The 26,067-nt window shown below is 44.5% G+C and overlaps 1 protein-coding gene across 1 annotated transcript in view; it reads left to right on the top strand.

The window, feature by feature from the left end:
• The window catches only part of IL5RA (interleukin 5 receptor subunit alpha), a 36,843-nt gene extending 13,348 nt beyond the window's left edge, over positions 1-23,495 (top strand). The window contains exons 7-11 of the mRNA XM_052646753.1: positions 565-710; positions 4,400-4,538; positions 17,556-17,652; positions 18,967-19,051; positions 23,415-23,495. Coding sequence (XP_052502713.1) covers positions 565-710; positions 4,400-4,538; positions 17,556-17,652; positions 18,967-19,051; positions 23,415-23,495 — 548 coding nt within the window. The remainder of the gene's footprint in view (positions 1-564; positions 711-4,399; positions 4,539-17,555; positions 17,653-18,966; positions 19,052-23,414) is intronic.
• Positions 23,496-26,067: the final 2,572 nt, after the last annotated feature.

Raw genomic sequence — 26,067 nt, 5'->3', positions numbered from 1 at the left:
TGCCCATAAAATGATTAATCAAGTGAGATTTCAGTGTAAAGAATTATGGAGTTATAAGCAAAGACAGATTTAGCCCAACCCGTTCTTTTTCTGTAAGAAAAAAACAAATCCACACAACAAACGAAAACAAGATACACAAACCAAAATGAAATAAAAACTGAGGCCCAGAAAGAGGAAGTGATCAGCCCAGCCACACCTGTTCCATAGTACAGGGCTTAGCTGGGTTTCCAGGACACCGTCTCTCCAGGAACGGGTTTACCTTCAGGTTGGCCCAACTTGGCAAGTAAAAATGGATGGTGGGGTGGGCCTTAACAAGCTGAAGGAAAGGGCATTCAACCATTCGAGACTGTTTAAGTAGGAATTTTTGAGGTTTACAGAAGAGATCTCTCCTGTAGCTGTAAGATGGGAGTCAGATGCGAGCTGCCGGAGTTCTGCGGCTTGCAGATTTGTTGGTTAAATGTTGGAGGAAAATACTTGAGACCATGTAGCTTAGAAATAACTTGAGAAATGTGGGTGGACTGCACTTATCAACCATGATCACCAAGCCCTTGTTCTCTAACACAGATCGAGTAAATCCTCCAGCGAACGTCACGGCAGAGCTCAAAGGAACCTGTCTCTCTATCCACTGGGAAAAACCAGTTTCTGCTTTTCCAAGCCACTGCTTTGATTATGAGGTGAAAATTTACAATGCAAAAAAAGGATATTTTCAGGTAATAATTCCAATCATTCCATTATTTGATGACAGATTTCTTAAAATAAAAAAATAATTCTTGTCCATTTGACAGCTCTGGTTATAGCCTGGAACTAAAAAAGTCCAACTATCCCAGTTTGTAAAAATAAATCAAACCTTACTGGTTTTTTGTCTTGAAAGGACCTATTTTGGGTTGAAAATAATGTGAAGGATCAGATAAAAGTTCATTAGCACTGTTGGGGAAATGGTGCAGCTGCTATGGAAAACAGTACGGGGATTTCTCAAAAATTAAAAATAGAATTATCATATGACCCACCAATTCTACTTCTGGGTACATATCCAAAAGAATTGAAAGCAGGGTCTCAAAGACCTTTGAACAAACATGTTCACAGCAGCATCATTCACAACAGATAAAAGCAGGAGATGGAGTGCACAGTGTGAATGTACTTTTCCTACTGAACCACACACTCAAAAATGGTTAAGACGGTAACTTTTTGTTATGTGTGTTTTACCACAACTTAAAAAAAAATGCCACTTCATTAGTCCTAATGGACAAAAAAGTCAAGGGGAAAGGAGCTAAATTAAAGTCAATATTTATTAAGCATCAACTATAAGTTAAGCTTTGTTAATACCTGGTTTAATTGCTCAGTCATATCTGACTTTTGTGACCCCATGGACTGTAGCCCACCAGGCTCCTCTGTCCATGGAATTTTCCAGGCAAGAATACTGGAGTGGGTGGCTATTTCCTTCTCCAGGGGATCTTCCTGACCCAGGGATGGAAAATCAGGTCTCCTGCATTGCAGGCAGATTCTTTATCAACTGAGCCAGGGTAGGCCCTTGTTATACTTACAGTTTCTCTATTATATAATTATACAATGGTCATTCCCATCTTACAGGAAAGTGAGGCACAGAGAGATTAAGTAAGTTGCCCAACGTCACAAAGCAAAGTAAAAAATTGGAGAAGTCAGGATTCAAACTCCTGCCTTGCAAACTCAGTTTGGTTTAACAAAGATGTTTACAAGCTGTCTTCTTAGTGAGAGATGGACAAATAGGCGCCATTTCTGCTCTCAAGGGGCCTGGTCTGCACGATGCACTCACCCAGTCTCAGAGCTGCCTGACCAAGAGGCCGGGTGGATACAAAGCAGGGAGTCAACAAAGCAAGCTGCCAGGGCCTCCACCCAAGGGAGAGGCATTGAACAGAATCTTGAAGGATGAATAGAAACCTGCCTAGTGGGAGAAGCAGAGAAGGACCTTTTTTAGCCAGCATGCCCAAGTAAATATGGCAAAAAGCTGGCTTTCTTTTTAAAATGTCTAATCCACCATATACTGGTATGATTTGCTAGAAAAATCAAGTATAGCCAAAGACAAACCCAGTGATCCTGAGCTTGGATGCCATGGCAATGTCAACTTGCTACGAAAGCTCCCAAATTGTCTCCATTTGTATATTTCCTCCTTGAGGACCACAATAAACAGCCCTCACTCACGCCAGTCCTCCAATACACTTGGAGTGGCCAGGGCCCTAGGCAGAAGGAGTAACCAAGGCTTGAGAGAACATGGTTCCTTCAGCCAAGCTGCAGTAATTCAGTCAGCTGGACATAAGACCAACACTGGAATCATAATTCTAGCTCTCTCATTAGGACTTCTCCCAGAATGCCTCCAAGATTTTGCTTGGAAAAAGTAGTTTCTCTTTTTAAAACCATGGCCATTAGCAATGTAAGACACTGGAGTGTTTTACTCCATAGAGAAATGTGAACACATCTAGAGAAATGGAGAATTATTTTGGTAGCAGCATAAAAGCTGGGTATGGATAGAGGAACATGTGGAGATAGAAACAGCAGTCTCATGGCTACTGCAATGGTCCAAGCAAAAACTGATGAGAAAAATGGCAGTGTTTTTGGAGTAGAGACAAGGAAGGGAGAAATATATTCAGGAGTATGTAACATGGAGGCCCCAGGGACATAAACTTGGTTTGGGGCAGAGGGAATTAGCTGCATGGTGAAGACATTGACCAGGAGAGAGAATATAGAAGGCTTTGTGAGAAACAGCCTCAATTCAACACTATAGAATGTTAGTCTGTGTTACCTATGACAAACTGGAATTTACTGAGTGTATATTATTAAGTTGAAATACCCTAAATGGTTGTTTTTGCAGATCAAGAATGGATTGCTGAATATTAGCAGTTTTAATGTGATTCAACCCAAAATATATTTAAGCTTGGCTTTTACAAAGTTCAGTTCAGTTCAGTCACTTAGTCATGTCCGACTCTTTGAGACCCCATGAATCGCAGCACGCCAGGCCTCCCTGTCCATCACCAACTCCCGGAGTTCACTCAAACTCACGTCCATCAAGTCGGTGATGCCATCCAGCCATCTCATCCTCTTTCGTCCCCTTTATCTCCTGCCCCCAATCCCTCCCAGCATCAGGGTCTTTTCCAATGAGTCAACTCGTCACATGAGGTGGCCAAAGTACTTGAGTTTCAGCTTTAGCATCATTCCTTCCAAAGAACACCCAGGGCTGATCTCCTTTAGAATGGACTGGTTGGATCTCCTTGCAGTCCAAGGGACTCTCAAGAGTCTTCTCCAACACCACAGTTCAAAAGCATCAATTCTTTGGCACTCAGCTTTCTTCACAGTCCAACTCTCACATCCATACATGACCACTGGAAAAACCATAGCCTTGACTAGACGGACCTTTGTTGGCAAAGTAATGTCTCTGCTTTTCAATATGCTATCTAGGTTGGTCATAACTTTTCTTCCAAGGAGTAAGCGTCTTTTAATTTCATGGCTGCAGTCACCATCTAGGGCTTCTTTATTTGATAATTCATTGGTTTGATGGTATTATTCCTATTTTACAAATGAGAAAACTGAGGCTCAGAGAGGTCAAGCAACTAGCCCTGCATTTAGTTAGAGGTTAGAGCTAGGATTCAAGCCCCCTTTTCCTAGATACAAGGGCCCTGCTTTTTCCTACCTCCTTATGCACCCTCCACCCCTCACTTCTCCCTAGCCCCGGCCAGGAGTGACACATTGAAACAGGGATCAGCAAGCTTTTACAGTGAAATGTCACAGAGGAGATATTTTAGGCTTTGTAGACTGTTCTGTTTTTGCCAAAATTACTCAGCCCTGCCACAGATAACAAGCAAATAGGCATTAACTCCATTCCAGTAAAACTGTTTGTGGATACTGAAATTTCAATTTCATGTAATTTTCATGTGTCACAAAATACTTTTTGTATTTTTCAATTGTTGAGAAATATATAAGTCTCTTAGTTTGCAGTTTCCATAAAAACAGGCAGCAGGCCAGATATGTCATAGACTGCACTTTGCTGGCACCTGTTGAGTATGATGGAAGCCACGGCCTGTTGTTAGGCGATTACAGAATATCTTGGGACAAGATGATGGGAGTTACTCATCCTGCTACTGGCCACTCTAGTCTTTCACTCTGGAAATATCAGTTGGACCCAGATGGATCACTGAGATCTTACAACTGCCTATTTTATTTATTTTGGTTGCTACTAGCTTTCCATCGAAGGATGACCGCCAGTACATCCATACTGAAGTGATCTAGAAGACACTAACTGACGTGTGTCTTATTGATTTTAAACGGGTTGCTGAACACTGAGTCACTTGCATATGACCTTCCAGTCTGGTCACTGGCATCATTTAAATAGCATGTTCTGAAGAGTCTTATCATGTTATTTTTTTCCATTTAGACAGAAAAAATGACAACCAATACGCTCATCACCATCATTGATGATGTTTCTAAGTATTACATTCAAGTGAGAGCAGCGGTGAGCTCTGTGTGCAGAGCGACGGGGCTCTGGAGTGAGTGGAGTCAACCTATTTACGTGGGTGAGTACCTCTTGTTTATTTTAAAGCAAGTGGCCTTACTCGTGGTTGTAACAGATCCTCCTGGAAAGTGGACATGTTCATTTCTGAGTCTTGAAATGCTTTCTTTGTCTCTACTATGCCTTATCCTGTCAGTTGGCTTGCTGCCTTTCTGACCAGAGGTGGATTTACCATAAGAACGGTGAAGTTTAAACATTCAAGCTTCTCAAGAGCACAAGCTCTTCCAAAGTCTGGTGCCTATTTATTTTTTTCAGAATTACCTAATTCCACTTCTATCCAATTTTTCCAAAATATGTTGTTTTAATTTTGATATAAATTCATATGCAGCTGCAAAGAAACATGCAGAAAGAACTCATGTAGACTTCATTTGGTTTCTTTCAGGAGGAACCTCTTAAAAACCTGCACTGCAATATGCTACCCCAAAAAAGTGGCAAGCAATCAACCCATCCATCTTCCTCAGATCTAACTGATTCTATATGTACTCATGTGTGTGTGTATTTAGCTCTATGCAGTTTTATTCCACGCATAGGTCCATGTATGTATTACCACAAGGGTTCCTCCTTGTGCCCTCTTATATGCACATGCATCTCTCTCTCCTCCTTCATTCCCAACCCGTCAACTACTAATCTGGTCTCCGTTTCTGTAATGTTTCCATGCCTAATTTGGAATTCTTATTTTTGTTTCATTTCATAAAGAAGATTTCAAAACTGAATAAGGTCAGGGTCTACAAAATCTGGATTCAGACCCAGCCCTTCAGCAAAAACAGACCTCAGTTCAGTTCAGTTGCTCAGTCGGAACAACAACTCCCGGAGCTTACTCAAACTCATGTCCATTGAGTTGGTGATGCCATCCAACCATCTCATCCTCTGTCATCCACTTCTCCTCCTGCCTTCAATCTTTCCCAGCATCAGGGTCTTTTCCAATGAGTCAGTTCTTCACATCAGGTGGCCAAACTATTGGAGTTTCAGCTTCAGTATCAGTCCTTCTAATGAATATGCAGGACTGATTTCCTTTAGGATGGACTGGTTGGATCTCCTTGCAGTCCAAGGGACTCTCAAGAGTCTTCTCAAACACCACAGTTCAAAAGCATCAATTCTTTGATGCTCAGCTTTCTTTATAGTCCAACTTTCACATCCATACCTGACTATTGGAAAAACCTTAGCCTTGACTAGACAGACCTTTGTTGGCAAAGTAATGTCTCTGCTTTTGCATATGCTGTCTAGGTTGGTCATAACTTTCCTTCCAAGGAGCAAGTGTCTTTTAATTTCACGGCTGCAGTCACCATCTGCAGTGATTTTGGAGCCCCCAAAAATAAAGTCTGACACTGTTTCCCCATCTATTTGTTATGAACTGATGGGACAAGATGCCATGATCTTAGTTTTCTCAACGTTGAGTTTTAAGCCAAGTTTTTCACTCTCCTGTTTCACTTTCATCAAGAGGCTCTTTAGTTCTTCTTCACTTTCTGCCGTAAGTGCAGTGTCATGCGTATCTGAGGTTATTGGCGTTTCTCCCGGCAATCTTGATTCCAGCTTGTGCTTCATCCAGCCCGGCATTTTGCATGATGTATTCTGCATATAAATAAATAGCAGGTGATAATATACAGCCTTGATGTATTCCTTTCCTGATTTGGAACCAGTCTGTTGTTCCATGTCTAGGATTGGGCACCGCCTGGGCTCCTATATTGGTTCTGCAGATGTTTTTGTTTATGATTACACTGACTAGCTTACTAGGCAAATAAGGTGATCATTGTATCTGTCTGTGGGATCGGAGAAGGGTGATGATGGTGGCTCTGAATGAAGGGGCAGATTTCCATTCGTCCTCTATGTCAGATGGTAATCCTGTAAGTTGGAGAGGTGGTCTTGCACCATGAAGCTAGAGCACGCATTCCCTGTGTTTGCTGTCACCTGTGTGTCTTGGCCATGTAGGGGGACATTGTATGAGAGAAGAGGACAGTTAATAAAAACAACTACTGTTTCTCAAAACTCTAGAGTCTTCCATAGCAAGTGCAGGTTTCATAGTAGCCTTGGCACATGCTAACTACTTGTTCAGCCTCGAAGAGGTCACTTCTCTCTGCCCATCCTCAGGCTCCCAGAACTAAGGAGACAATATCCACTTCTCCTGCCTCACAGGTTATTGTGAAACAGAAACAACAATGTCAGTAGATAAGATTTATTGTTGACTATCTGCTCCCCCCTAAGCACTGAGCCAAAGGCTTTACATGCACCCTTTCATCAATCCTATCCACAAAACTGTTTTGTACATGAGAAAAAAAAGTTTTGAACATTTAGACAGTTTGGTTAATTCTGCATGGCCAGTAAGTGGCAGAGACAGAATTCAAACCCAGGCTGACTGACTCCAACACCTGAGCTCTCAGCCCTATAGCACCATGGCTGGGGTGCTACAAGCTAAAACCCTGAACAAATTAAAGACTCATTTAAGAGATCCTGGTAGCAACTTTGTGGTTACAGCTGGTCAAGAGATCCTGGTAGCTAACTGTGTGGTTGTGGCTTGTCAAGCATGTGCATGTCATGTACCTCATCCTATGAGGTAGCTAATGACAGGTACCAAAGGAGAGATTTCTTTCTTTCAGCACATGCTATGATTTCCCATTTAGAAATAAGACACTTAGGCTACCGAGTATCTCTGGAGGACATTCCTGGGCAGTGCCCACTGGCCCATGTGGATGTTAGGCCAGATCAAAGACACAGCAGGGAGATTTCCAAGGAAGGCTGTGGAAGACAAGCAAAGGCCCGAGGGATGGAACATGGTTTTGAGTCTGCAAGGCCTTGGTGAGCTGCTGAGTTTCCCAAGGGGAAAGGCGCCCCTGAAGTTGCACCACAGGATCAGCACAGCCTTGTAGCTCTGCCCCCATATGACCCTACTGGGACTCAGAGGAGCAGCAAGAGCCTTCCTGGGAGAGGGAAGCGAAAGGAAAAGAGGAACTGAGAAAACAGGCCAGACACTCCTACTTCATGGTTCGGCCAAGGCCAGTCTTTCCCCCTCCCCCAACACCCTCCTTCCCAGGCTGGGACCCCCAACCTCTTCCTTAAGTATCTCTGGGTCTCCATTTCCCTTAAATATCTCTGGGTCTCCATTTCCCTCACATAAGGGAGGTGGACTTAATAATATCTAACACAGAGGTGGTATTGTCTCCTCCCCAAGAGGGGACCCAACAGAAGAAACACAAACCCATCGCAGGGAATTTTCAACAAGGTTATGAATTTCATCAAATGCCCATAGCGGAAGCTTAATTTTGATTACCTGCATTTGGTGGAATTTTGTCTTAATGTTTTGTTATTCCTCAAAGGTACAAAAATCACTGGCCCCAAAGTACTGATATTTCCAGGTGTCTTCCCAGCATTACTGCACACAGTTTTAGAAATTTTTATTTTTTCTCAGTGCTGTTGGAGGACCTCAAACTAACTTGGAGACCATGGTGGGTACCTTGGCTGTGGAGCTAGTTCTAAAGTTTTAGTATTTGTGTTCTGAATTCTCATCAGTGTTGACTGTGAAGAGAATTTAGAGAGGAAGAAAGCGAGAGAAGAATCAGGAGATCTAGGTTTTCATCGTGGCCGTAGCAGCGTCTAGCTCTCTGACTGAAGTCAGGGATGCAGAGATAACATTTCATGAGCCAAGTCAGCAGAGACTGTAAGGAGAGACAGGCTACTTTAGTCCTCCGAAGGCAGGGCCATCTGTTGTCACCCCTGCAGGGGACAGAGTGGCTGCCCCTAACCTAGGCAGTCATCCCCTAACCTCCCCAGGTCTCAGCTTCCTCCCTGTAACAGGTGAATTTCCTTCTTTGTAAGTTCTTTCCAATCTGCCTTTCACTTTCTGTTCCCCTACCCCCTGCCGTGACAGCCCCCTACCAAAGTGCTGAGAGAGATCCTGACCTAGAATGAGAGTTTATTTCAAGCTTGTTTTTAATTTATTATTCACTCTGCACTTTAGAGCTGGCACCCCATTATTATTTTCTAAACAACAGCTTCCCAGTTTGGAACTGGGTTCATTATCCTTTGCCCTCAGGTATGCCTCCCCGGCATCATCACGGCAAATCTTATTCATTTACTGCCACCCTGGTCATGAAGATGCACTGATTAATATTACCACTAACCTTATAAATCCATCCTTTCTGGAATTTACTCCCCTGCTCAGTTTAGGATCATTAGTGAATTTAATCAATGCAGGCTCTCCATCGCCATCAAGATGATTAATAAACTAACAGGAAGCCCAGGCTTCTCTGGGACATTTCACACGGCTCTTCCTTACCCCGTGAGGATGCAGCAATAGTTATGCTCTGCTTGCAGCCCACCAGGCAGTGTCCCCGCTCCACTCATTTCCTCCAACATTCTTCCTCCTCTCCTGCCTTGTCTCACAAATGGCACTCTGGAGCCCTCCCCTTCCATTTTCACGCCAAGACCCAACTCAAATACCACCTCTCTGTTAGATATTATTAAGTCCACCTCCCTTATTTGAGGGAAATGGAGACCCAGAGATATTTAATAATTCAGTAGTTATCAAACAGCCAAGAAGTGGCTATTAATGGATAATTTTCTCAAATAGGTGATATGAGTCAATTGGTAAATTGCAATAAATTCGATTGACTAGTTAACCCACGAGAGCCCAAGGATCTTGATCAAGAGAGGGACACCAGATGAATACATTTTGATTGAGGAAAAAGGAGGATGGAGGAGTCAGGGCTGCTGTCCAGCTCAGCTGGCAAGGTCACCGCACAGTCAGGAGGCACAGGGCACAACGGTCAGGGGTCCGCCAGTCTCTGGGCACTCTCGGTCTGCCTTGAAACTCTGTCCTCCCACGCTGGGATTTCCAGGGTATGGAACACTTTTTATTTATTCCTCAGATGGAAGAAGTAGTTTCATTTTATCTGCCCTTGTTATCAGCTGCCCTTCCTCAACTGGCTTCTCTGCCTTATCTGAAGAGCTAACTTCCCACTTTTCACACTTCTTTCTCCTTTTGTAACTTTCTTAACTTCCGGATTGTTCTGTTCCTTTATTATCTCTGCCATCTTCTGTTTAACAAAACCCTGTGTCTCCTGAGGGGTTCGTGGTCTGAGTGAGCCTTTTCCTTTTCTAAAGTCCATCATCTTCTCCCTCCCTTCCCAGAAGCTCAGATGTCATGCATGAAACAAGCGGTAATGAAAACAGTCTCCTACAGTAATGCCTTCACCGTGGAAAAGTGTCACGGGCATCCACCCAGCCATGTCACTGGTCAGGCTCAGTGGATCTGAGTCTTGCACACCAGTGATTGGTCTTTCCCACAGTCACAGGCGTTGCCTCTCAAACGAACAACTGGGCCCTTGATGAAATCAGTATCTAAAAGCCAGGATCTATCAGACGAAGGTACCAAGTACCAATTAAAATGTAGTTAAAAATAAAAACATTGCTTTAGCCCTGAGATGCGTAGCACTTAGACCCAGTGGAGTAGGGGAAAGTTCGCTGCACTTCTTAGATGGCTCAGCTGTGAGGTCAAGGTAAACACGGATGGCAGCTGTCTTTCGGAGCACCTTCTACAACAAGACCTATTACTCACAGGACTGTAAGGACTTCATGAAAATAGCTGGAAGCAGAAAATCAGGGAGGGAAGTAAGATTTGGTGGGGGCAGGGGCGGGGAATGGAAGCAAGGCTCTTACAGGGAAACTGTAGTGCCTTTTTCCTTGGACCTGACATTCATGGGCTGTGCATGAGTGAGGAAACCGGCACAGCAGCCCCGGGGCACAGGAAATCCCCTTCCAGGCCCTCCAATCCACCTCCTTCACTTTACACTTTGCTGGCTCCACCCTCAGCACTCAGAAAAGAAAAAAATTCTGGCCGAGTCTATTTATCGGAGTCTTTCTTTAAATCCTCACACTGTGCTGGAACAGGGAGCGAACCAGACAGGAGAAAGGTGAAGAGGAGACACTTGTAGAGGGCTCAGGTTCACTCTCCACCGGAAATGAATTCTGCAAATTCCAAAGCTTTCTGAAGAAATGGTGGGCTTCTGGGTCAACAGTGACAAAAACTGATAGAATACAAAGCTGACCCAATAACACGAAAAACCCACCCTCAGTATTCCCTGAAGGGGATATAACTTGTGGCAATTTCAGGTTTTCTTTACAAATGCGGGATTTGGGGTTGGTAAATGTGGTGGCTGATTTGGGCCACTGCTTCCTTTCACCCAGGCTCCTGTGGTTTTCAGGCTGACAGCCCCACTGCTTACTTGTTCCCAGTGGGGGAACAGGACAGTTCAGCCCTGTGGCCTCAAGGAGGGCCAGCAGGGAGCTTTCTCATTGTCCGCAGATGTCAGGAGCAGGGAGTTCCCCCTTAGCTTTCAAGTCCAGCCCCCACCAGCTGGACTTGCCCCCCGAGCTTTCTGTGCATGACCTCTGTCTCATGATGTGCCCGTCAGCTGTTAGAAGAAAGGTGGGGCCCTGCTCTTGGGGCAGGCACTGTGCCTGGCACGTTCACTTATTTTATCTTATGTAGCTTCACAAACACGGGATTTTCCTGATTTAGAGGTGAGAAAAGAGAGGCAGAGGGGTTAAGGAATTGGCCCAAGTGAGAGCCAGGAAGTGATGGGCTAGGACCTGGAATGCAGCCTCAGGACTGGGTCCGTGCCCTGTTTTTTTTTGTGATGCTGGTCACAGGGCAAGCACAGAAGGCGGGCGGGGGGTGGCACGGGGGCTAGCAGCAGTAAAAGGGTCACCCTGTCAGCTCGTGAGCTGGTCAGCCTCCATGCAGACCAAGCAATGGGGACATTTTCACTGACCTCTCCAGGCTCCTCTAGTCTAAATACCTCCTGTGAGCTGTCCACGGTGTTCGTTTTCACACAGACCTTCCGGAGGGTGAGAGCCATCATGCCTGACGCCCTCTCCTACTCTCCAGTATCCTGAATATTCAGCATTTTCTTTCCCTTCAGGCCTGAGCTTATGATTCAATCTTTTGAGGATTCTGACAGGACTTGATTTTTAGTCTGGCTTTGACGATTTAGGGAAATTATCTTGGTGCCTTACTGCTGAACATGCTGTATTCACTCATGATCACAGTTATAAGAACTAAGATTTATTGAACACCTTCTGTGAACTAGCCCTGTGATGATCACTTTACAGGAATCAACTCAGTCAGTTCTTATCCCTATTGAGCAAAGCAGGTGATGGATCCTCCCGAGGGCTCCCTGCTCAGGGACACCTCTCGTCACAAGTGGGAAAACCCAGATGAAAGTGCTTCACTTACGTTTCTTAAGTCTCTGTGAGGACAACTCTCAGTTGCTTTAGCAGGTGGACAGGGCAAGCCCAGAAAACCCCTTACAGGGAAGAAAGTTCCGGGTTGCCTGGGGCCCTATAAGACACACAGCCCTTGGTGCTGTGTGGAAAAGTCTGCAAAGAAGAAGAAGATGGCAAAGAAGAGTTTTCCACTCAGCTTCACCAAGTCCTGCTGGAGACCAACAGTCTGGCAGCAATCCCTCTAGGGGATCCTGAGTGCATACAAGTATACACACACACACACACACACACATGCGCGCGCGGGCGCGCATTTGCACACCCCCCCCCCCAAAAGCATGTCCTTTCCATATTTTGGGTCACTGAGCCCCATTTCCCTAGATGAACATAGTACAAGTTTTCTGCATTTTTCTCTGGGTCCTGCACTATCTACATTCTGTCCACCAAGGCTAGGTTGGTCCCCTCTTTTTGTCTCCCTAAACCAGCTGAAGCTCAAAATCCACTTGACAGCTGTCTCGGAAAGCTCATCCACCTGAAAGGCATGCTTATGACTTCTGCTTGCATTGTGAGTCTGTGACCCCTCTTGGGGGCCCCTTCACAAATGATGCCAGTCTGCCCCTCCAATGAGGGGCAAGCAAAGGAGGCTTCGTACACTAACAAATCTGCATCCTCTCGGTTATCCAGCCCTGTCCATGTCCTGAGAACTCCTCCCAGTGCCTTTTGGCTTAACAGACAACGAATATGGCTGCTTCACTGGAAGAGCCCCATCAATCTACTAATTAGTCTTTTCCCTTGGAACCTATGGTTGAGACTGAAATCAGATTCAAGATCAGTATGGGCTCCCTGAAAGTCATGCTCGTACGAAGAGCTTAAGGGTGGAACAAGGCCTCCAAATTAAACTGACTGTCTAAGAGTTATCAGTCTGAACCATAAAGATCATAGAATTTAAGAACAAGTGGGGCTACAGCGCCAGCAGGGGGAAGATTTGACAAAGCTCTGAGAGCAGCCAGAGGCAGAGCTGGGACTTGGGGGTCTAGGGTCTGGGTCTCTTCAACCACCATCCTACCTATTCCCCCCTCTCCCTGTCCCACCATTCACTCCCAGATCAGACAACACGTGCAGAGATTTCCTTAGCTCCCTAATTCTCAAGGCTGAATGGGTGAGATGTCAGAAACTACAGATGCCACGGTCACCAGAAACCAGGCAGCCTGAGCTCCCAAACACTCCAAGTTGCCGATACTGGGAGCACATCCTGGAATAAGGCGCAGAGCCTAAACTGCTTCTCCTCCTGAGCAGGACAGGCTTTGCGACTTCCTCTTTGTAAAGCTCACCTCTGCATAACCAAACAGTGCTCACCAATATCTTGAAAAGAAACATCTGCGGCTTCCGCTTCAATGGCACAAAAGTCATTCTTGAGTCAGAGAAAAGATTCAAGTTACCTGGAAATACTTGTTCCTCAGAGAATTTCCAATGTCAGAGACCCCAAATTCAAATGAATGATGTACTGAGGAGCCTCTGAACTTTTACAGAAGTAAAATTCTTCATTTTGACCCAAAGGATATATACTGTGAGCGGGGACTCTTCCCCTACTCAACTTTCAGCGAAGTCAGAGTAGGTGCTGTCTTTAATTCATTTAGTCACATAACTGATTCTCAACTCATTTTTGCATGAAAAAATAATGTAACATTAGATAATCCCCAGGTAGTTTTCATTTGGTAGTGAATATGTGAACACTTTTTCCTGCACTAAATTTATCTGCCAGTTTAGGTTTTCTTTGAAGAAAAGCTGACCTCAGCTCTGGTGTCTGGGTTAGTTCTGTCCTCAGGTGATGGTAAAAGATTGGTTCTAAAACAAAGCTGGGACACCGCAGAAGCCAGGAGGGGAGAAATGACTCAAGTGCCACCTCTTCCAGGCAGGAACCATGACTGCTTCTCACCCTGCAGGCATCACCAACTTTTATATCAAAAGAAATAAAATCAGTTGTCTCTCTAAATTTTGCTAATTCATAGAGCATCTTCACTTACTAATGCAAGTACTGAAGTGAACAGCAAGACAGTAGTTTAACTGAAAAGATTTGTGTAACCACATTCACAAGTAAACGGCACTCTTATCAGGACCTGACACACTGCTTGCAATGAGTTGCACAATTGAGACACCAATGGGACCCAGTGTGCCACGCTGATAATATTTACAACACTGCTCATTCTTCCTGCAGGACTCAAGTTTCACCTGTCTAACCCATTGAAAACAGGAAGAAGTCTGTTCCTGACATAACCCTTGCTAAATTTAGATCCCATGTGGATTAGTGTGGAATTTCTGAATGTGCTTGTCAGGGGACTTGGGTAACGGCTCACTGTGTGGAACGGTGAGCTTCAGAAATGGGGCAGTGAGGCAGGCAGGGTCCCTTATTCATGAAATCAGAGTGGGAAATAAAGTGACACTATTTGATTCGATGGTATTCTAGTTCATCCCAGTTGCTCTTTATAGTAGCCATGTGCAGTAAAAACTAGGTTTAACAGGACACTTGGTGACAACCCAGAGAACTGAATACTAATCCTAGAATAACTGAGTCTCTGTGGTACTTGGGAAAACAAAAGGTTTGTCTTTCTGAGCCTCTGTTTTTCATCATTTTACAAACCATGGCTACTGCCGGTGTGTAAAGTAGCTGTAATCACATGAAACTTCTTTTTACATGCCACGGTCAGAGTGAATCACTTAAAGTGATTCGGTCCCGACTAAAGCCTGGGGAACCGCAGGAGTAGTGGCATGCAAGGCAGCCTCCTCCTCCTGGAGACACAGCCTGAAAACGCAGCCGCCTGGGAACTGAGCAGCAGCGCAGCAGGGCTGCCCTGCAGGGAAGTGGTATCGCTGACAGTGCTGCACAGCGGGGAGCTGTTTAGGATGTGCTCTGCGAGGCACCTGCCCGTGCAGTGTATTCCGAGTCTGGGGGACGGGGTCCCTGCACTCTGGGTAAGAGTGCAGCCGCTCAGCAAGTCCTGCCTCCTCCACTGGCTCCCCGACTCTGCCCGTCTCTGCTGCAGCTCCTCCAACCATCAAGATGTGGACAGCAGTGCCCACCCTGAAGCACTGCTTTGAGAAATCAGCTGAGATTACACAGGAAGCCCTTTGCAGAGTGTCCGGTACCTAAAAAGTGAATGTAAAAATGTGTATAGAAAATAACCTGTTGGTGACTGCCAGTTACTGCTGACTTCTCTCTTTTGTTCTCTTCTACTACTTTCACCAATGAAAATATACTAAAATTAATTATGTGAGAGATCAGGATACACAAAATGATGGTGCCCTGGACTGACTCAGGGTACCAGAAAATGTGCTGGATTGAGAGCATATTTAAGGGTCCTACTTCAACACCCTTGTTTTTACAAATGAGGAAGCTGAGATCCGGAATGGCCACCTTCACAACAAGACTAGGCAAAGGCATAGACAAAAGCATGCCTCTCATAATTCTGGTCGCATGTGATGCACTGGTGTAAGCTGAGCCACAGACAAAAGCATGCCTCTCGCACTTATGGCTGGGTGTCAGGCACTGATGTAAACAGAACCAGTGAGGAAAGGAGGTGGGGGTCTAGGGTGATTGAGGAGAATCAAAGTAACTTCCAAAGACTCCAGTTTGGGAACTTGGAAGAGTGAAGACCAAAACGGAGGGGTCATGAGGGAAGCTGCTTTGATGCGAAGAAGGGTGTGAGTTTAGTTTTGAATGTTGTCAGCTTTGAGGCACATGCCAGTGGGTTCCATCTATGGGCAATCTCAGATCCAGACCAAGAGATGGGCAGGAATAAAGATGCAGGAGAAGCAGCCACGGAATTAAAAGACGAAGCTGTGCTCAACAAACTTTTCAAAGTTCAAAGAATAGATCACAGTGGAAAAACACCAAGAGATCAAGGTTGAGCTGAGAGGGCCAGCTGAAATTAAGGAGGGAAGGAAATTATATTGAAGGAGAGGAAGATTTGGGTGGAGGATTCAGTGGCTTGGTTTCCAGGTGGGCATAACCATCAAGTCTGAAATTCAGAGGAAGGTCAGGGAAGATAAAGTTGTAAAAAGAAACCAACCATCCTTTGGCTTCAACCAGGAGGAAGTCATCCAGGATTTTAAAAAGTGGTTTCTGAGATGGGAAAATGAAGCTGCCTCAATTTCTTATTCAACAAATGAGTCTAGGAAATAAAGTAAGATGGTATTTGATGATCACTGAGAGATGGCAAAGCAAAGTAATGGCTTATTCAAGATAAAGGGTTCTATGAATATTTGAAAGCAGAAGGGGAAAGATGAAGCAGGAGAGATTAAAGCTTTTGGGAGATAGAGGATCAACCCCAAGTAAGAGCTCTCAGGAGGCAAAAAAAAAAAAAAAAAAATAATGCAAGAGATCAGGGAACACTGGAATCACAAGCATTAAATCCTCAAGACATCTCTCCATCCTGACACCTTGAAAGATTTGAGTTTTATGTATTTGGGGTTTTTTCCCAAGTCTTAAGATATTTACAAGGACTTGAAAATTGCACTTACATTTACTCCTGATTTTATAAAAGCAACTGTTAATGGCAAACTGAGGATTAGGACCCCTGGTGAGGTGTGTCTGTCTCACCCCTGTATTTAGAGCTGCTGTCACTTAATTACCTGTGTCTTTATTTACTTAGCGAGTTCTTCCCTCAATTGCAGGAAGAGAAGTCTCAAATGGGTTCTTTTAACCCTGTCTCCCGGCAAGGTGTATAGAGTCCAATACACAATAGGAGCTCAATAAATACTGACTAGATGGGTGCAAAAAGGAATAAACAAACACAGAAAGGCCAGTATATTCGAGAGATAACTCGATATTTTCATCTTCTCTAAAAATGAATCAGGAAGTTTAGTAAGCAGATTATTCCCTAAACACCATTTGGTTTTTCTTGAATGCATTTCCAGTACCTTAAATGAAAACACACACACACACACACACACACACCCCAAAGCTATCATTAAAGCCCATAGAAAGATCTACCCCCTGAATGTAGATTAGAAGGAAATTTAACTTGAGTCGGATGGCATTTACACTTTCTGTACTGAATCAGGGCAGTTAGCATCTACGTCCCTATCTGTGAAATGGACATGATTCCAACACCTGCTTTGAGGACAATTTAGATTGTAAATTGTAAGACTATAAATGCTGGGAAAGATTGAGGACTAGAGGGTGGCAGGGGATAAGATGGTTAGATAACATCACTGACTCAATGGACATGAATATGAGCAAACTCTGGGAGATAGTGGAGGTCAGGGAAGTCTGGTGTGATGCAGTCCATGGGATCACAGATAGTCGGACACAACTTGGCAACTAAACAACAAGATTGTAAAGTACGTTCAACAGAGTTTGATACCTTTGTTGTTACCTACAAGTATTATTCCATACTGTACTTCCTCTAAAAGTCCAACTTTGTAAGATACTTTGATTGCAACGCAATTAGGTTACTGATTAGGCTTACATTTTTACAGTTTTTTCATCTAAAATCCTTATGACTCACCCAAAGCACTAAACGCCAAGATCTGGGTGGAATAGTACCTAGAATATACCCCATAAATACCTGTTCAGTGATTAAATAATGTTTTAAGATTAAAACTGGTCTCGCTGCCATTGTTTCATTTCACTCTCACATCAGCTCTGTGAGATGCCTGCTACCTTTTACAGATAAGAAACCTAAGACTCGGGAAAGTTAAGCACCACGCAGCACCTGCAACTCAGAGCCAAGCCTCTTGACGCCCTACTGTAGTCATTCCTCTTACCTACCGCTAATTCTAGTTCTGATTTTTCTTTTTTCATTAGGGAAGGATGATCAGAAGCCCTGGACAGAGTGGTTCCTTATTGCAGTTATGATGACCATCTGCTTCATCTTGTTAATCTTCTCACTCATCTGCAGAATGTAGGTATTCTTTTTATTTAGGGTGCTTTCACTGGGATCTGAATACTGAATTACATTCTCGCCAGGCATCCACTGGATGGAGGGCTCTTGTTATCAGGTGGAGTCTACAGTACTTCTGTGTCTTCCTGGACAGCCTTTCCAAGATGAGTGTGGACTAAGGAAAAAACTGGGAAACAGGTGATTTACAGAAAATGGACAGAGCTCAGTATAGCCTCAGTCGCTGGATGTCCCCTTCTTGAATTTGCCGACAGTCTGCTAATTTCTGTGAAGGTTTCACATTTGTGTTCTTTTGCTTCCTTGACTGTCTTCCACTCAGTCCTTGGGTGCTTCTGTTGAGCCCCCAGGGCACGTCTGTTACATCTCAGGGAAAGGAAGGCAGCCCACTGGATGCTGAAGTCACCACAGTGCCTCCTGTGTTATGACCCCCAATCATGAGGTATCGAGTCCTAGCCTGGCCCTTCCGTTATCTGGCCCCAGAGCTGCCGATCGTTCCCAGATTCTAGAGATCTTGCAGATGTGGCAACCAATCCTAGAGCCTGCCAAAGCCCCCACAGGAACTTCTCAACCCTCTGGCGTCCAGGAAGGTCAAGTGCCACTTAGGAGGCTGCAGAACATATTCTATCTCAGCTTTTTCATAGTTTAGAAAATGACTTTTAGGGGACTTCCCTGGAGGTCCAGTGGTTAAGACTTTGCCTTCCAGTGCAGGGGGTGTGGGTCTGATTCCTGATGAGTGAGCTAAGATCCCACATGCCTCATAGTCAGAAAACTAAAACATATTTTTTTTAAAGAAGCAATATTGTAACAAGTTAAAGACTTTAAAAATTGGTCCACATCAAAACAAACAAACCTTAATAAAGAAAATGACTTATCTTAAACAGCTTCACTATTTTAAATGTTATATAAGATGGCATCTATACCGGGGGGTGGTGGTGGTGGCGGCAGTTCAGAAAGGAGAAAAAAAGTAGACCGAGAGCCAATACATAGGAGGAAGGGTGCATCAGCATCACAGGTGACCTGGAAGCCCACACATGTGATGCCCCTCACTGTCAGAAATCAGGGCTGACAACACATACCAACATGAAGCAGTTGTCATTTTCTCATTCTTGGATCATAAGTCACATCAAAGCCTTGCAGTACCCCTACATTCTTCAACTATTATTACAAAGTAGGTACTTGGAGGTCTTCGTCGATGAAGATTTTGAATTTACAAACTGGCAGATTTGGGGATTAACCAGGTCACTGTTTAGAGCAGCTACTAAAGCACAAGAAAGGCGGCTTTTGCTCATCTGTCTCCCTCCTTTACTCTGTTTTCAGATGCCACTTATGGACCAAGTTGTTTCCACCTGTTCCAGTGCCAAAAAGTAATATTAACGATTTCTTTGTAATCATCAACAATGAGGTAATACTGAAGGCTCTCTAATGTCATATCTGCCCAGGGACCAATGGGTCCTGTCACTGAGCCACTCGTTTTCCATGTTACAAGAAAGGGCTTTTACCCAGGAGGCCAGATGTCTTCATACTGCTTTAGTCACTCTGCTCTTCGGCTGATTGTTTCAATACATGTTCATTACAATCTCTGAATATTGCAAAGGTCCTACTCAATTATGAGGGTCCTCACCAGTCAGAAAACATGAATTTTTATTTTCTATCAGCCATCTTTTAACTGACCTTGGGCAATTCCTTCAACCCCATGAGATTTGACTTCCTTTTCTGTACAGTAACAGGCATAGATGCGTCCAATGACCTGTTTAACTCTGACATTTTAAGAATTCATGTTTCTGCCCCTGAGTACCCCTAAGTTTTTCAGAGGAATTTTCCCTAGCTTCTAAATATAAAGAACCATAGAGCAGGCAAATGACTTCCCCAAATATGTTTTTGTAGGTGCCATTTATGCACTCAGAGCACTTAGGTGTAACCACTCACTCACTTATCAACATGTGTTCAGTTGTTCTAGCATCAAGTGGGAAAAGTGAATTGCCTTGGTGTCTTTGCTGACAATAAGCTGCCCATGCATATGTGTGTCTATTTCTTGATTACTGTCTATCTGTATGCCAATACAACACTGTCTTGAAACTGAAGCTTTATTGTAAATCTGGAGGCCAGGTAGTTTAAAACTTCCAAACATGACTGTTCAAAGTTGTTTTGGTTATTCCAAGTCCTTTTTATTTTCATATGGCATGGCAACACACGCCAGTATTCTTGCCTGGAGAATCCAATGGACAAAGGAGCCTGGCAGGCTACAATCCATGGGGTCACACAGAGTCAGATATAAATGAAGTGACTTAGCACAAGCTTCAGAGACAGTTTATCAATTTCAGCAAAAAAGGCTGCTGGGATCCTGATCAGGTGATTTTAGAGAGAAGGAACATCTTACCAGTAATGAGTCTTTCAATCTGTAAACACAACATCTCACCTTATTTATTTAGATTTTAACTTCTGTCACCAAGGTCTTGCGCTGCTAAGTGTATTGATGTTCAGTTGCTTGTCAAATCTGTCCTTAAACTGAATGGATATTTACATTAGGGGCCAGGGGACTTTCTATAAAGAGCAAGATAGTATATATTTAAGGGCCAAATGTTTATCACGCAGTCATCGTACTGTGAAAGCAACCACAGACAATATACAAATAGCTCTGGACAATAAAACTTTATTTACAAAAGCAGGCAATGAGCCAGACTCAGTCCATGGGCTGCAGACCCTCATCAGGGAGTTTTCTTAACACATTTAGTTTTCTCTTTGATAAAGTGACTCATGGTTGGATAAGTCAACTGGTGACTAGTTGTAGGGGATGAGTTGATCAGACACTCACCAAAATGGCTCACTGCAGGGAGCAGTGATCTTTAGAGTTAGCAGTCTGGGTGTCTGCGGTGACTGAGCCTATGGTAGTAACTGACCCAGCGAAGCAGAGGATCAAGGCGGGCTCAAGACCCACGCCTGCGCTCAGCTCCACCCCTGTGGTCTCCTTTACCAGGGCACCCTCTGGCTTGCTCTTGATAACCCACAGCTTTTCTGGAAGGTGAGTGTGGCCCCCTGGGAAAGTTGTTTTGCTTCATGTGAATTTGTCCTGTGGATCCCTTCTGACTGGCACACTCATGCCTGGAAAGCACCTGTGGTTTAAGCAGCAGACTCAACTCATTTGTCCTGGGCTCTTAATGGCACATATTACTGCTGGTATCTCGTTTCCCTTCAGGACCCCCAAAATTTCCTTGCATATTCTGAGGCTGGTAAAAGAAACAGGCTTAACAGTTTACTGTGAAAGTTTGCAGCTTGTTGTTAATTAAAATCAAGTCATGTAGCAAAAGGAACAATTCCAGGTAGACAGGTGGATTTCAGAAGAAGCAGAGGATTCATGGCAGAGCCCATCACTGACAGGCTGCTCCTCTGGACAATATGCTCTCCTCTCACATTTGGGGTGGTGGTGAGTGTGAGCGAGTGAGTGAGTGTGTGTGTGTGTGTATGCACATGTCACTAAGTCGTATCCGACTCTTCGTGACCCCACGGACTGCAGCCCACCGGGCTCCTCTGTCCATTTTCCAGGCAAGAATACTGGAGTGGGTGGCCGTTCCCTCCTCCACACTGCAGTGGGCCAGATGAAAAGCAGATCTGTGAGTGGGCGTGGGGGGGGGGCAGCCTGAGGGGTTGGGGAGAAGCAGGGAGAGCTGGGAGAATGAAGCCTGCCTTCTGCTGTCAGTTCGACCGCCCACACCCTCCCCCTGGGGCACAGGTGACTCAGGACAGAGCGGACCAGGGCTGGGCAGCAGCGTCCCAGCCTCGCCCTCCCAAAGCACAGCCTGCCCAGTCCACTTTGGGGGCCTCTGCTGCAATGACGAGGAGGGGGCCCTTTAGAGCTATTGACAAACCACCAGGAAGACTTCTGCTGATGGGAAAGGAAACCCTCTGCTTTTCATCACTGCTGGCTCCTCTGAACTTGATGCTGGTACCCAGAGTCCTGGGATTCAGAGGGTGGCTACCATCCCAGAGAGGCCATTACACACATTTTTGCTTGTCCAGACCTGAGTCAGAAATTAGTTTTTTTACACTCAAGAGACTCAGGGAAGGAGAGGGAGGGAGCAAGGAAGGGGATGAGCTGGCTGAACAATAAAAAAGGCTCACTAAAAAAAAAAAAAAACCACTCTTATTCTAAGCATTTCACTTGTTAAAGACTTGTTCCCAGCCATTCTCTGTCTCAACACTGGCAACTGGAGAGCGTTCCTTCCAAGATTAAGTAGATCACAAACCACTCACAGCACATAAGGCAGAGCGCATGGCTGCTTGGTGCATCACTGCATACTCAGCGCGTCACATGGTGTCCAGCGCAGAGTCGTGCCAAGTCGTTTCAGTTGCGCTCAACTCTTTGCGACCCTATGGACCACAGCCCACCAGGCTCCTGTGCCAGTGCAGAGTAGGTATTAAAAACATGCTGAATGACTTCTACATTGTTGGTGGCACTTGTAGGTTGGTACAGACACTGTCAAAAGAAGTATGGAGGTTCCTTAGAAAACTAAACGTAGAATTACCACATGATCTAGCAATCTCACTCCTGGGCATATATCCAGACAAAATTCTTAATCCAAAATGAGGCATGCACCCCTATGTTCATAGCAGCATGATTTACAATAGCCAAGACTTGGGGGCAACCTAAATGCCCGTCGACAGATGATTGGATAAAGAAGATGTGGCGCATACATACAATGGAATACCATCCAGCCATAAGGCAGAATGAAATAATGCCATCTGCAGCAACATGGATGAACAGGGATTAACATACTACGTGAAGTAAGAAACAGAGAGGTCTCATATGATGTTGCTTACCCATGGAATCTAGACTATGGCACATATAAACCTATTTACAAGACAGAAACAGTCCCATATACATAGAGAAAAGACTTTAGGGAGAGGGAGGAGATGAGGGAGGTGGATGGGCTGGGAGACTGGTGTTGGTAGATACAAACGGTTACATTTAGAATGGATAAACAAGGCCCTGACATATAGCACAGGGTACTGTATTCAATATCCTGTGATAAGCATAATGGAAAACAATATAAAAAACAACATATATATTTTATAACTGAATTACTTTGCTGTGAAGCAGAAATTAGCACTACACTGTAAATCAAATATACTTCAATTAAAAATATGAAAAAAATACACTGAATGAGTAAAGAAGGTGGAGGAATATGATCTCTTACAGGAAGTTTATTTTTGGTCACAAATTTTATAAGTAATATTAGCATTATTTATAATAGCCAAAATAGGACACAACACCCCAATTTAGGGGAAGACTATAGTGAACTTTGGATAGTGTACAATGAAGCTATTCAAAATGACACAGCCCAAAAACATACAATCATGCTTCAGCATCTGCAGGGGGAACGGCTCCAGGAGATCCTGAGGGTAACCAGTGTCTGCAGGTGCTAGAACCCCTTACAGAAAAGAGTCAAACCCGTGGGTACAGAGGGCTGGCCGTAAGTAACTTAAAATATGAAATGATGCTGCACAAAAAGCAGTCAACTTATAAAGCTCTCCAAGTAACTGTAACGATAACTCAACAGCTAGAGAAAAGGGCTGGAGAGACAGTGGGCTGTGCTTGGGAGGTAAGTTTATGGGTGTTTTTTGGTCTTCTTCCTACTTCATTTCCATATTTTCTTCAGTGAACATTTACCATTTTTAAGAGCAAAATGACTTGAAACCAACTGTAAAGAAATTCAAAGAATGGAAAAGTTCTCTAGAAAACATCTAAGGAAGGATTCTTTGTTTTGCAGAAAACTGGTTCCACTGAAACTGAAGTCATAAGTTATGTGGAGGAGGCTGGATTTGAGACCCTGGAAGACTCTGTGTTTTGACTGTCCCTGGAACATTCTCAAAATCGGCTCATGCTCACCAGCCTCAGTGATGACAATGGGAAAGGCTGTTTCCTGGCTGTGAGCAGTCTGGAGTTTACAGGACACTCAATTTAGCTCTAAGGTGATGCAGCCAGACAAATCCCTGACAAGCGTGGACGCCTCGCCACAATCTTCTAACACACACTGGGTGACTGACTCATCCATCCTGCCAGGTCTCATCTCTGCACGGGCAGCTACTCCTCACCTTCCGGTCACCTGATCTGCATTACTCACCTCACACATTTTTGTGCCAGAGAGACCGTTGTTGAGGCTAAGGTCAGTGGTTTTTACTCTGGTAGTTAGCCACCAATAGTAATAATCAACTAAAATCTCAGGAAGGAAGCATTTTGTACCATTCTGGAATGAACAGTGACCTTGCATTCAAGACTGTCTTTCCTACGGCAAGTGGGAGCCACAGTGCTTTTATTCTGAGTTCAGGAATACTTTTTCAAGTAATGTGTGGGTGTGGGGGTGTGTGGTGGAGGGAGATGGAGAGAGGGGAGAGAGGAGGGAGGGAGAGAGGTACAATCAAGTTAGCATCACTGCAGACAAACTAATTTCAAACCATAAGGAGCTAGTGAATCAGTCTATACCCAATGAGGGGAAAGGATTTTGTTTGAAGATTATCTTCTCGAAGGCAGCCTTGATATTTCAGGAATACACTGAGAGAGGCACTGGGTAGAATTGTGTTGGAAGAGGATCGCTCTATCAAGAATGACTTTTCTGAAGAGATGTCCACTTGCAAAGACTTCAGGGCAACTTGCTGGGCATCTGTTCAGGAAGGGCTGGATCAACCCCAGCGTCAGAGGTTTGGAATGGGTCCTACACAGTACTCATCAAACATCCCAATCTAGACAGGAATCCCTCTGACACCCTCATGTGCTGCTGATGGTTTAGTCACTCAGCTGTGTCCGACTCCTTGCTATCCTATGGACTGTAGACTGCCAGGCTCCTCTGTCCATGGGATTTTCCAGGCAAGAATACTGGAGTGGGTTGTCATTTCCTTCTCCAGGGGATCTTCCCAGGTTTCCTGCATTGCAGGCAGATTCTTTACTGGTAAGACACCAGGGAAGCTTGATATCTTCCTGTATTGTTTGCAACTAGATCCTGGGCAGCTGGAAATTGAAGGGACCCAAACAGTGCTGACTGTACAGGGCCCTGGAACAGGAAGCTTAGGACTGGGAAAGGTCACAGTGCTCAGAACAGCCTCTGCCAGGGCCCACTCTTTACATGCTTGTCATACTTGATTTAGCCAGTCAGTTCGATCCAAGAATGGGTAAGGTTGGCTACCAGATCCTTCCAAGGGCTGTTTTCCTGATGAACATCCACTGCATCTAGCAGGAACTGGGTCCAGGACAACAGGCACAGGGATCTGGCAGCTGTCAGTTACTGCCTACTTCCAAGTGTTAGGGAACAAATGTGCCCCACTCCCCATTCATATGTCAAAACTCTACACCCTACTGTAATGGCATTTGGAGGTGGGTCTTTGGGGGAAGATGAGGCTGGAACGCTCAGGAATGGGATTAGTGCTCCACAAGGGGACCCCAAAGAATTTCTCCCCCATGTGATGATATGAGAAGTTGGCATTCTGCAGCCAGGAAGAAGACTCTCACCAGAACCCCAGAACGCTGACACAATGATCTGGGACTTCCAGTCTCCGAAACTGTGATAAATAAATTTCTGTTGTTTATAAGCCCCCTAGACTGTATGCTTTGTTAAGGCAGACAGGGTTTAGGAGCTGCACCAGATGCTATGCACACATCTCTCTAACCCTGAGAAGCCCATGTGGTCAGTATTATTGCTTCCGTTTTACAGATGCAACCACTGAGGCTCAGAGAGCATGTTAGATAGGAAATAGCAGATTTGATAGAGCACCTGAAGAACTATGGACGGAGTTCCATGACAATGTATAGCAGGCAGTGATCAAGACCATCCTCAAGAAAAAGAAATGCAAAACACCAAAATGGCTGTCTGAGGAGGCCTAACAAATAGCTGGGAAAGGAAGAGGAACTAAAGGCAAAGGAGAAAAGGAAAGATACACCCATTTGAATGCAGAGTTCCAAAGAATAGCAAGGAGAGATAAGAAAGCCTTCCTCAGTGATCAGTGCAAAGAAATAGAGGAAAACAATAAAATGGGAAGGTCTAGCGATCTCTTCAAGAAAATTAGAGATACCAAGGGAATATTTCATGCAAAGATGGGCACAATAAAGGATAGAATAAGGGCACAGATGGGCACAATAAAGGACAGAAATGGTATGGACCTAACAGAAGCAGAAGATAATAGGAAGAGGTGGCGGGAATATACAGAAGAACTGTACAAAAAAGATCTTCATGACCCAGATAACAATGATGGTGTGATCACTCACCTAGAGCCAGACATCCTGGAATGTGAAGTCAACTGGGCCTTAGGAAGCATCACTACGAACAAAGCTAGTGGAGGTGATGGAATTCCCATTGAGCTATTTCAAATCCTAAATGATGATACTGTGAAAGTGCTGCACTCAATATGCCAGCAAATTTGGAAAACTCAGCA

The sequence above is a fragment of the Budorcas taxicolor genome, chromosome 1 (assembly GCF_023091745.1).
Source record: "Budorcas taxicolor isolate Tak-1 chromosome 1, Takin1.1, whole genome shotgun sequence".
In the NCBI taxonomy this organism is placed as follows: Eukaryota; Metazoa; Chordata; class Mammalia; order Artiodactyla; family Bovidae; genus Budorcas; species Budorcas taxicolor.
This window is presented reverse-complemented; position numbering and strand designations above follow the sequence as displayed.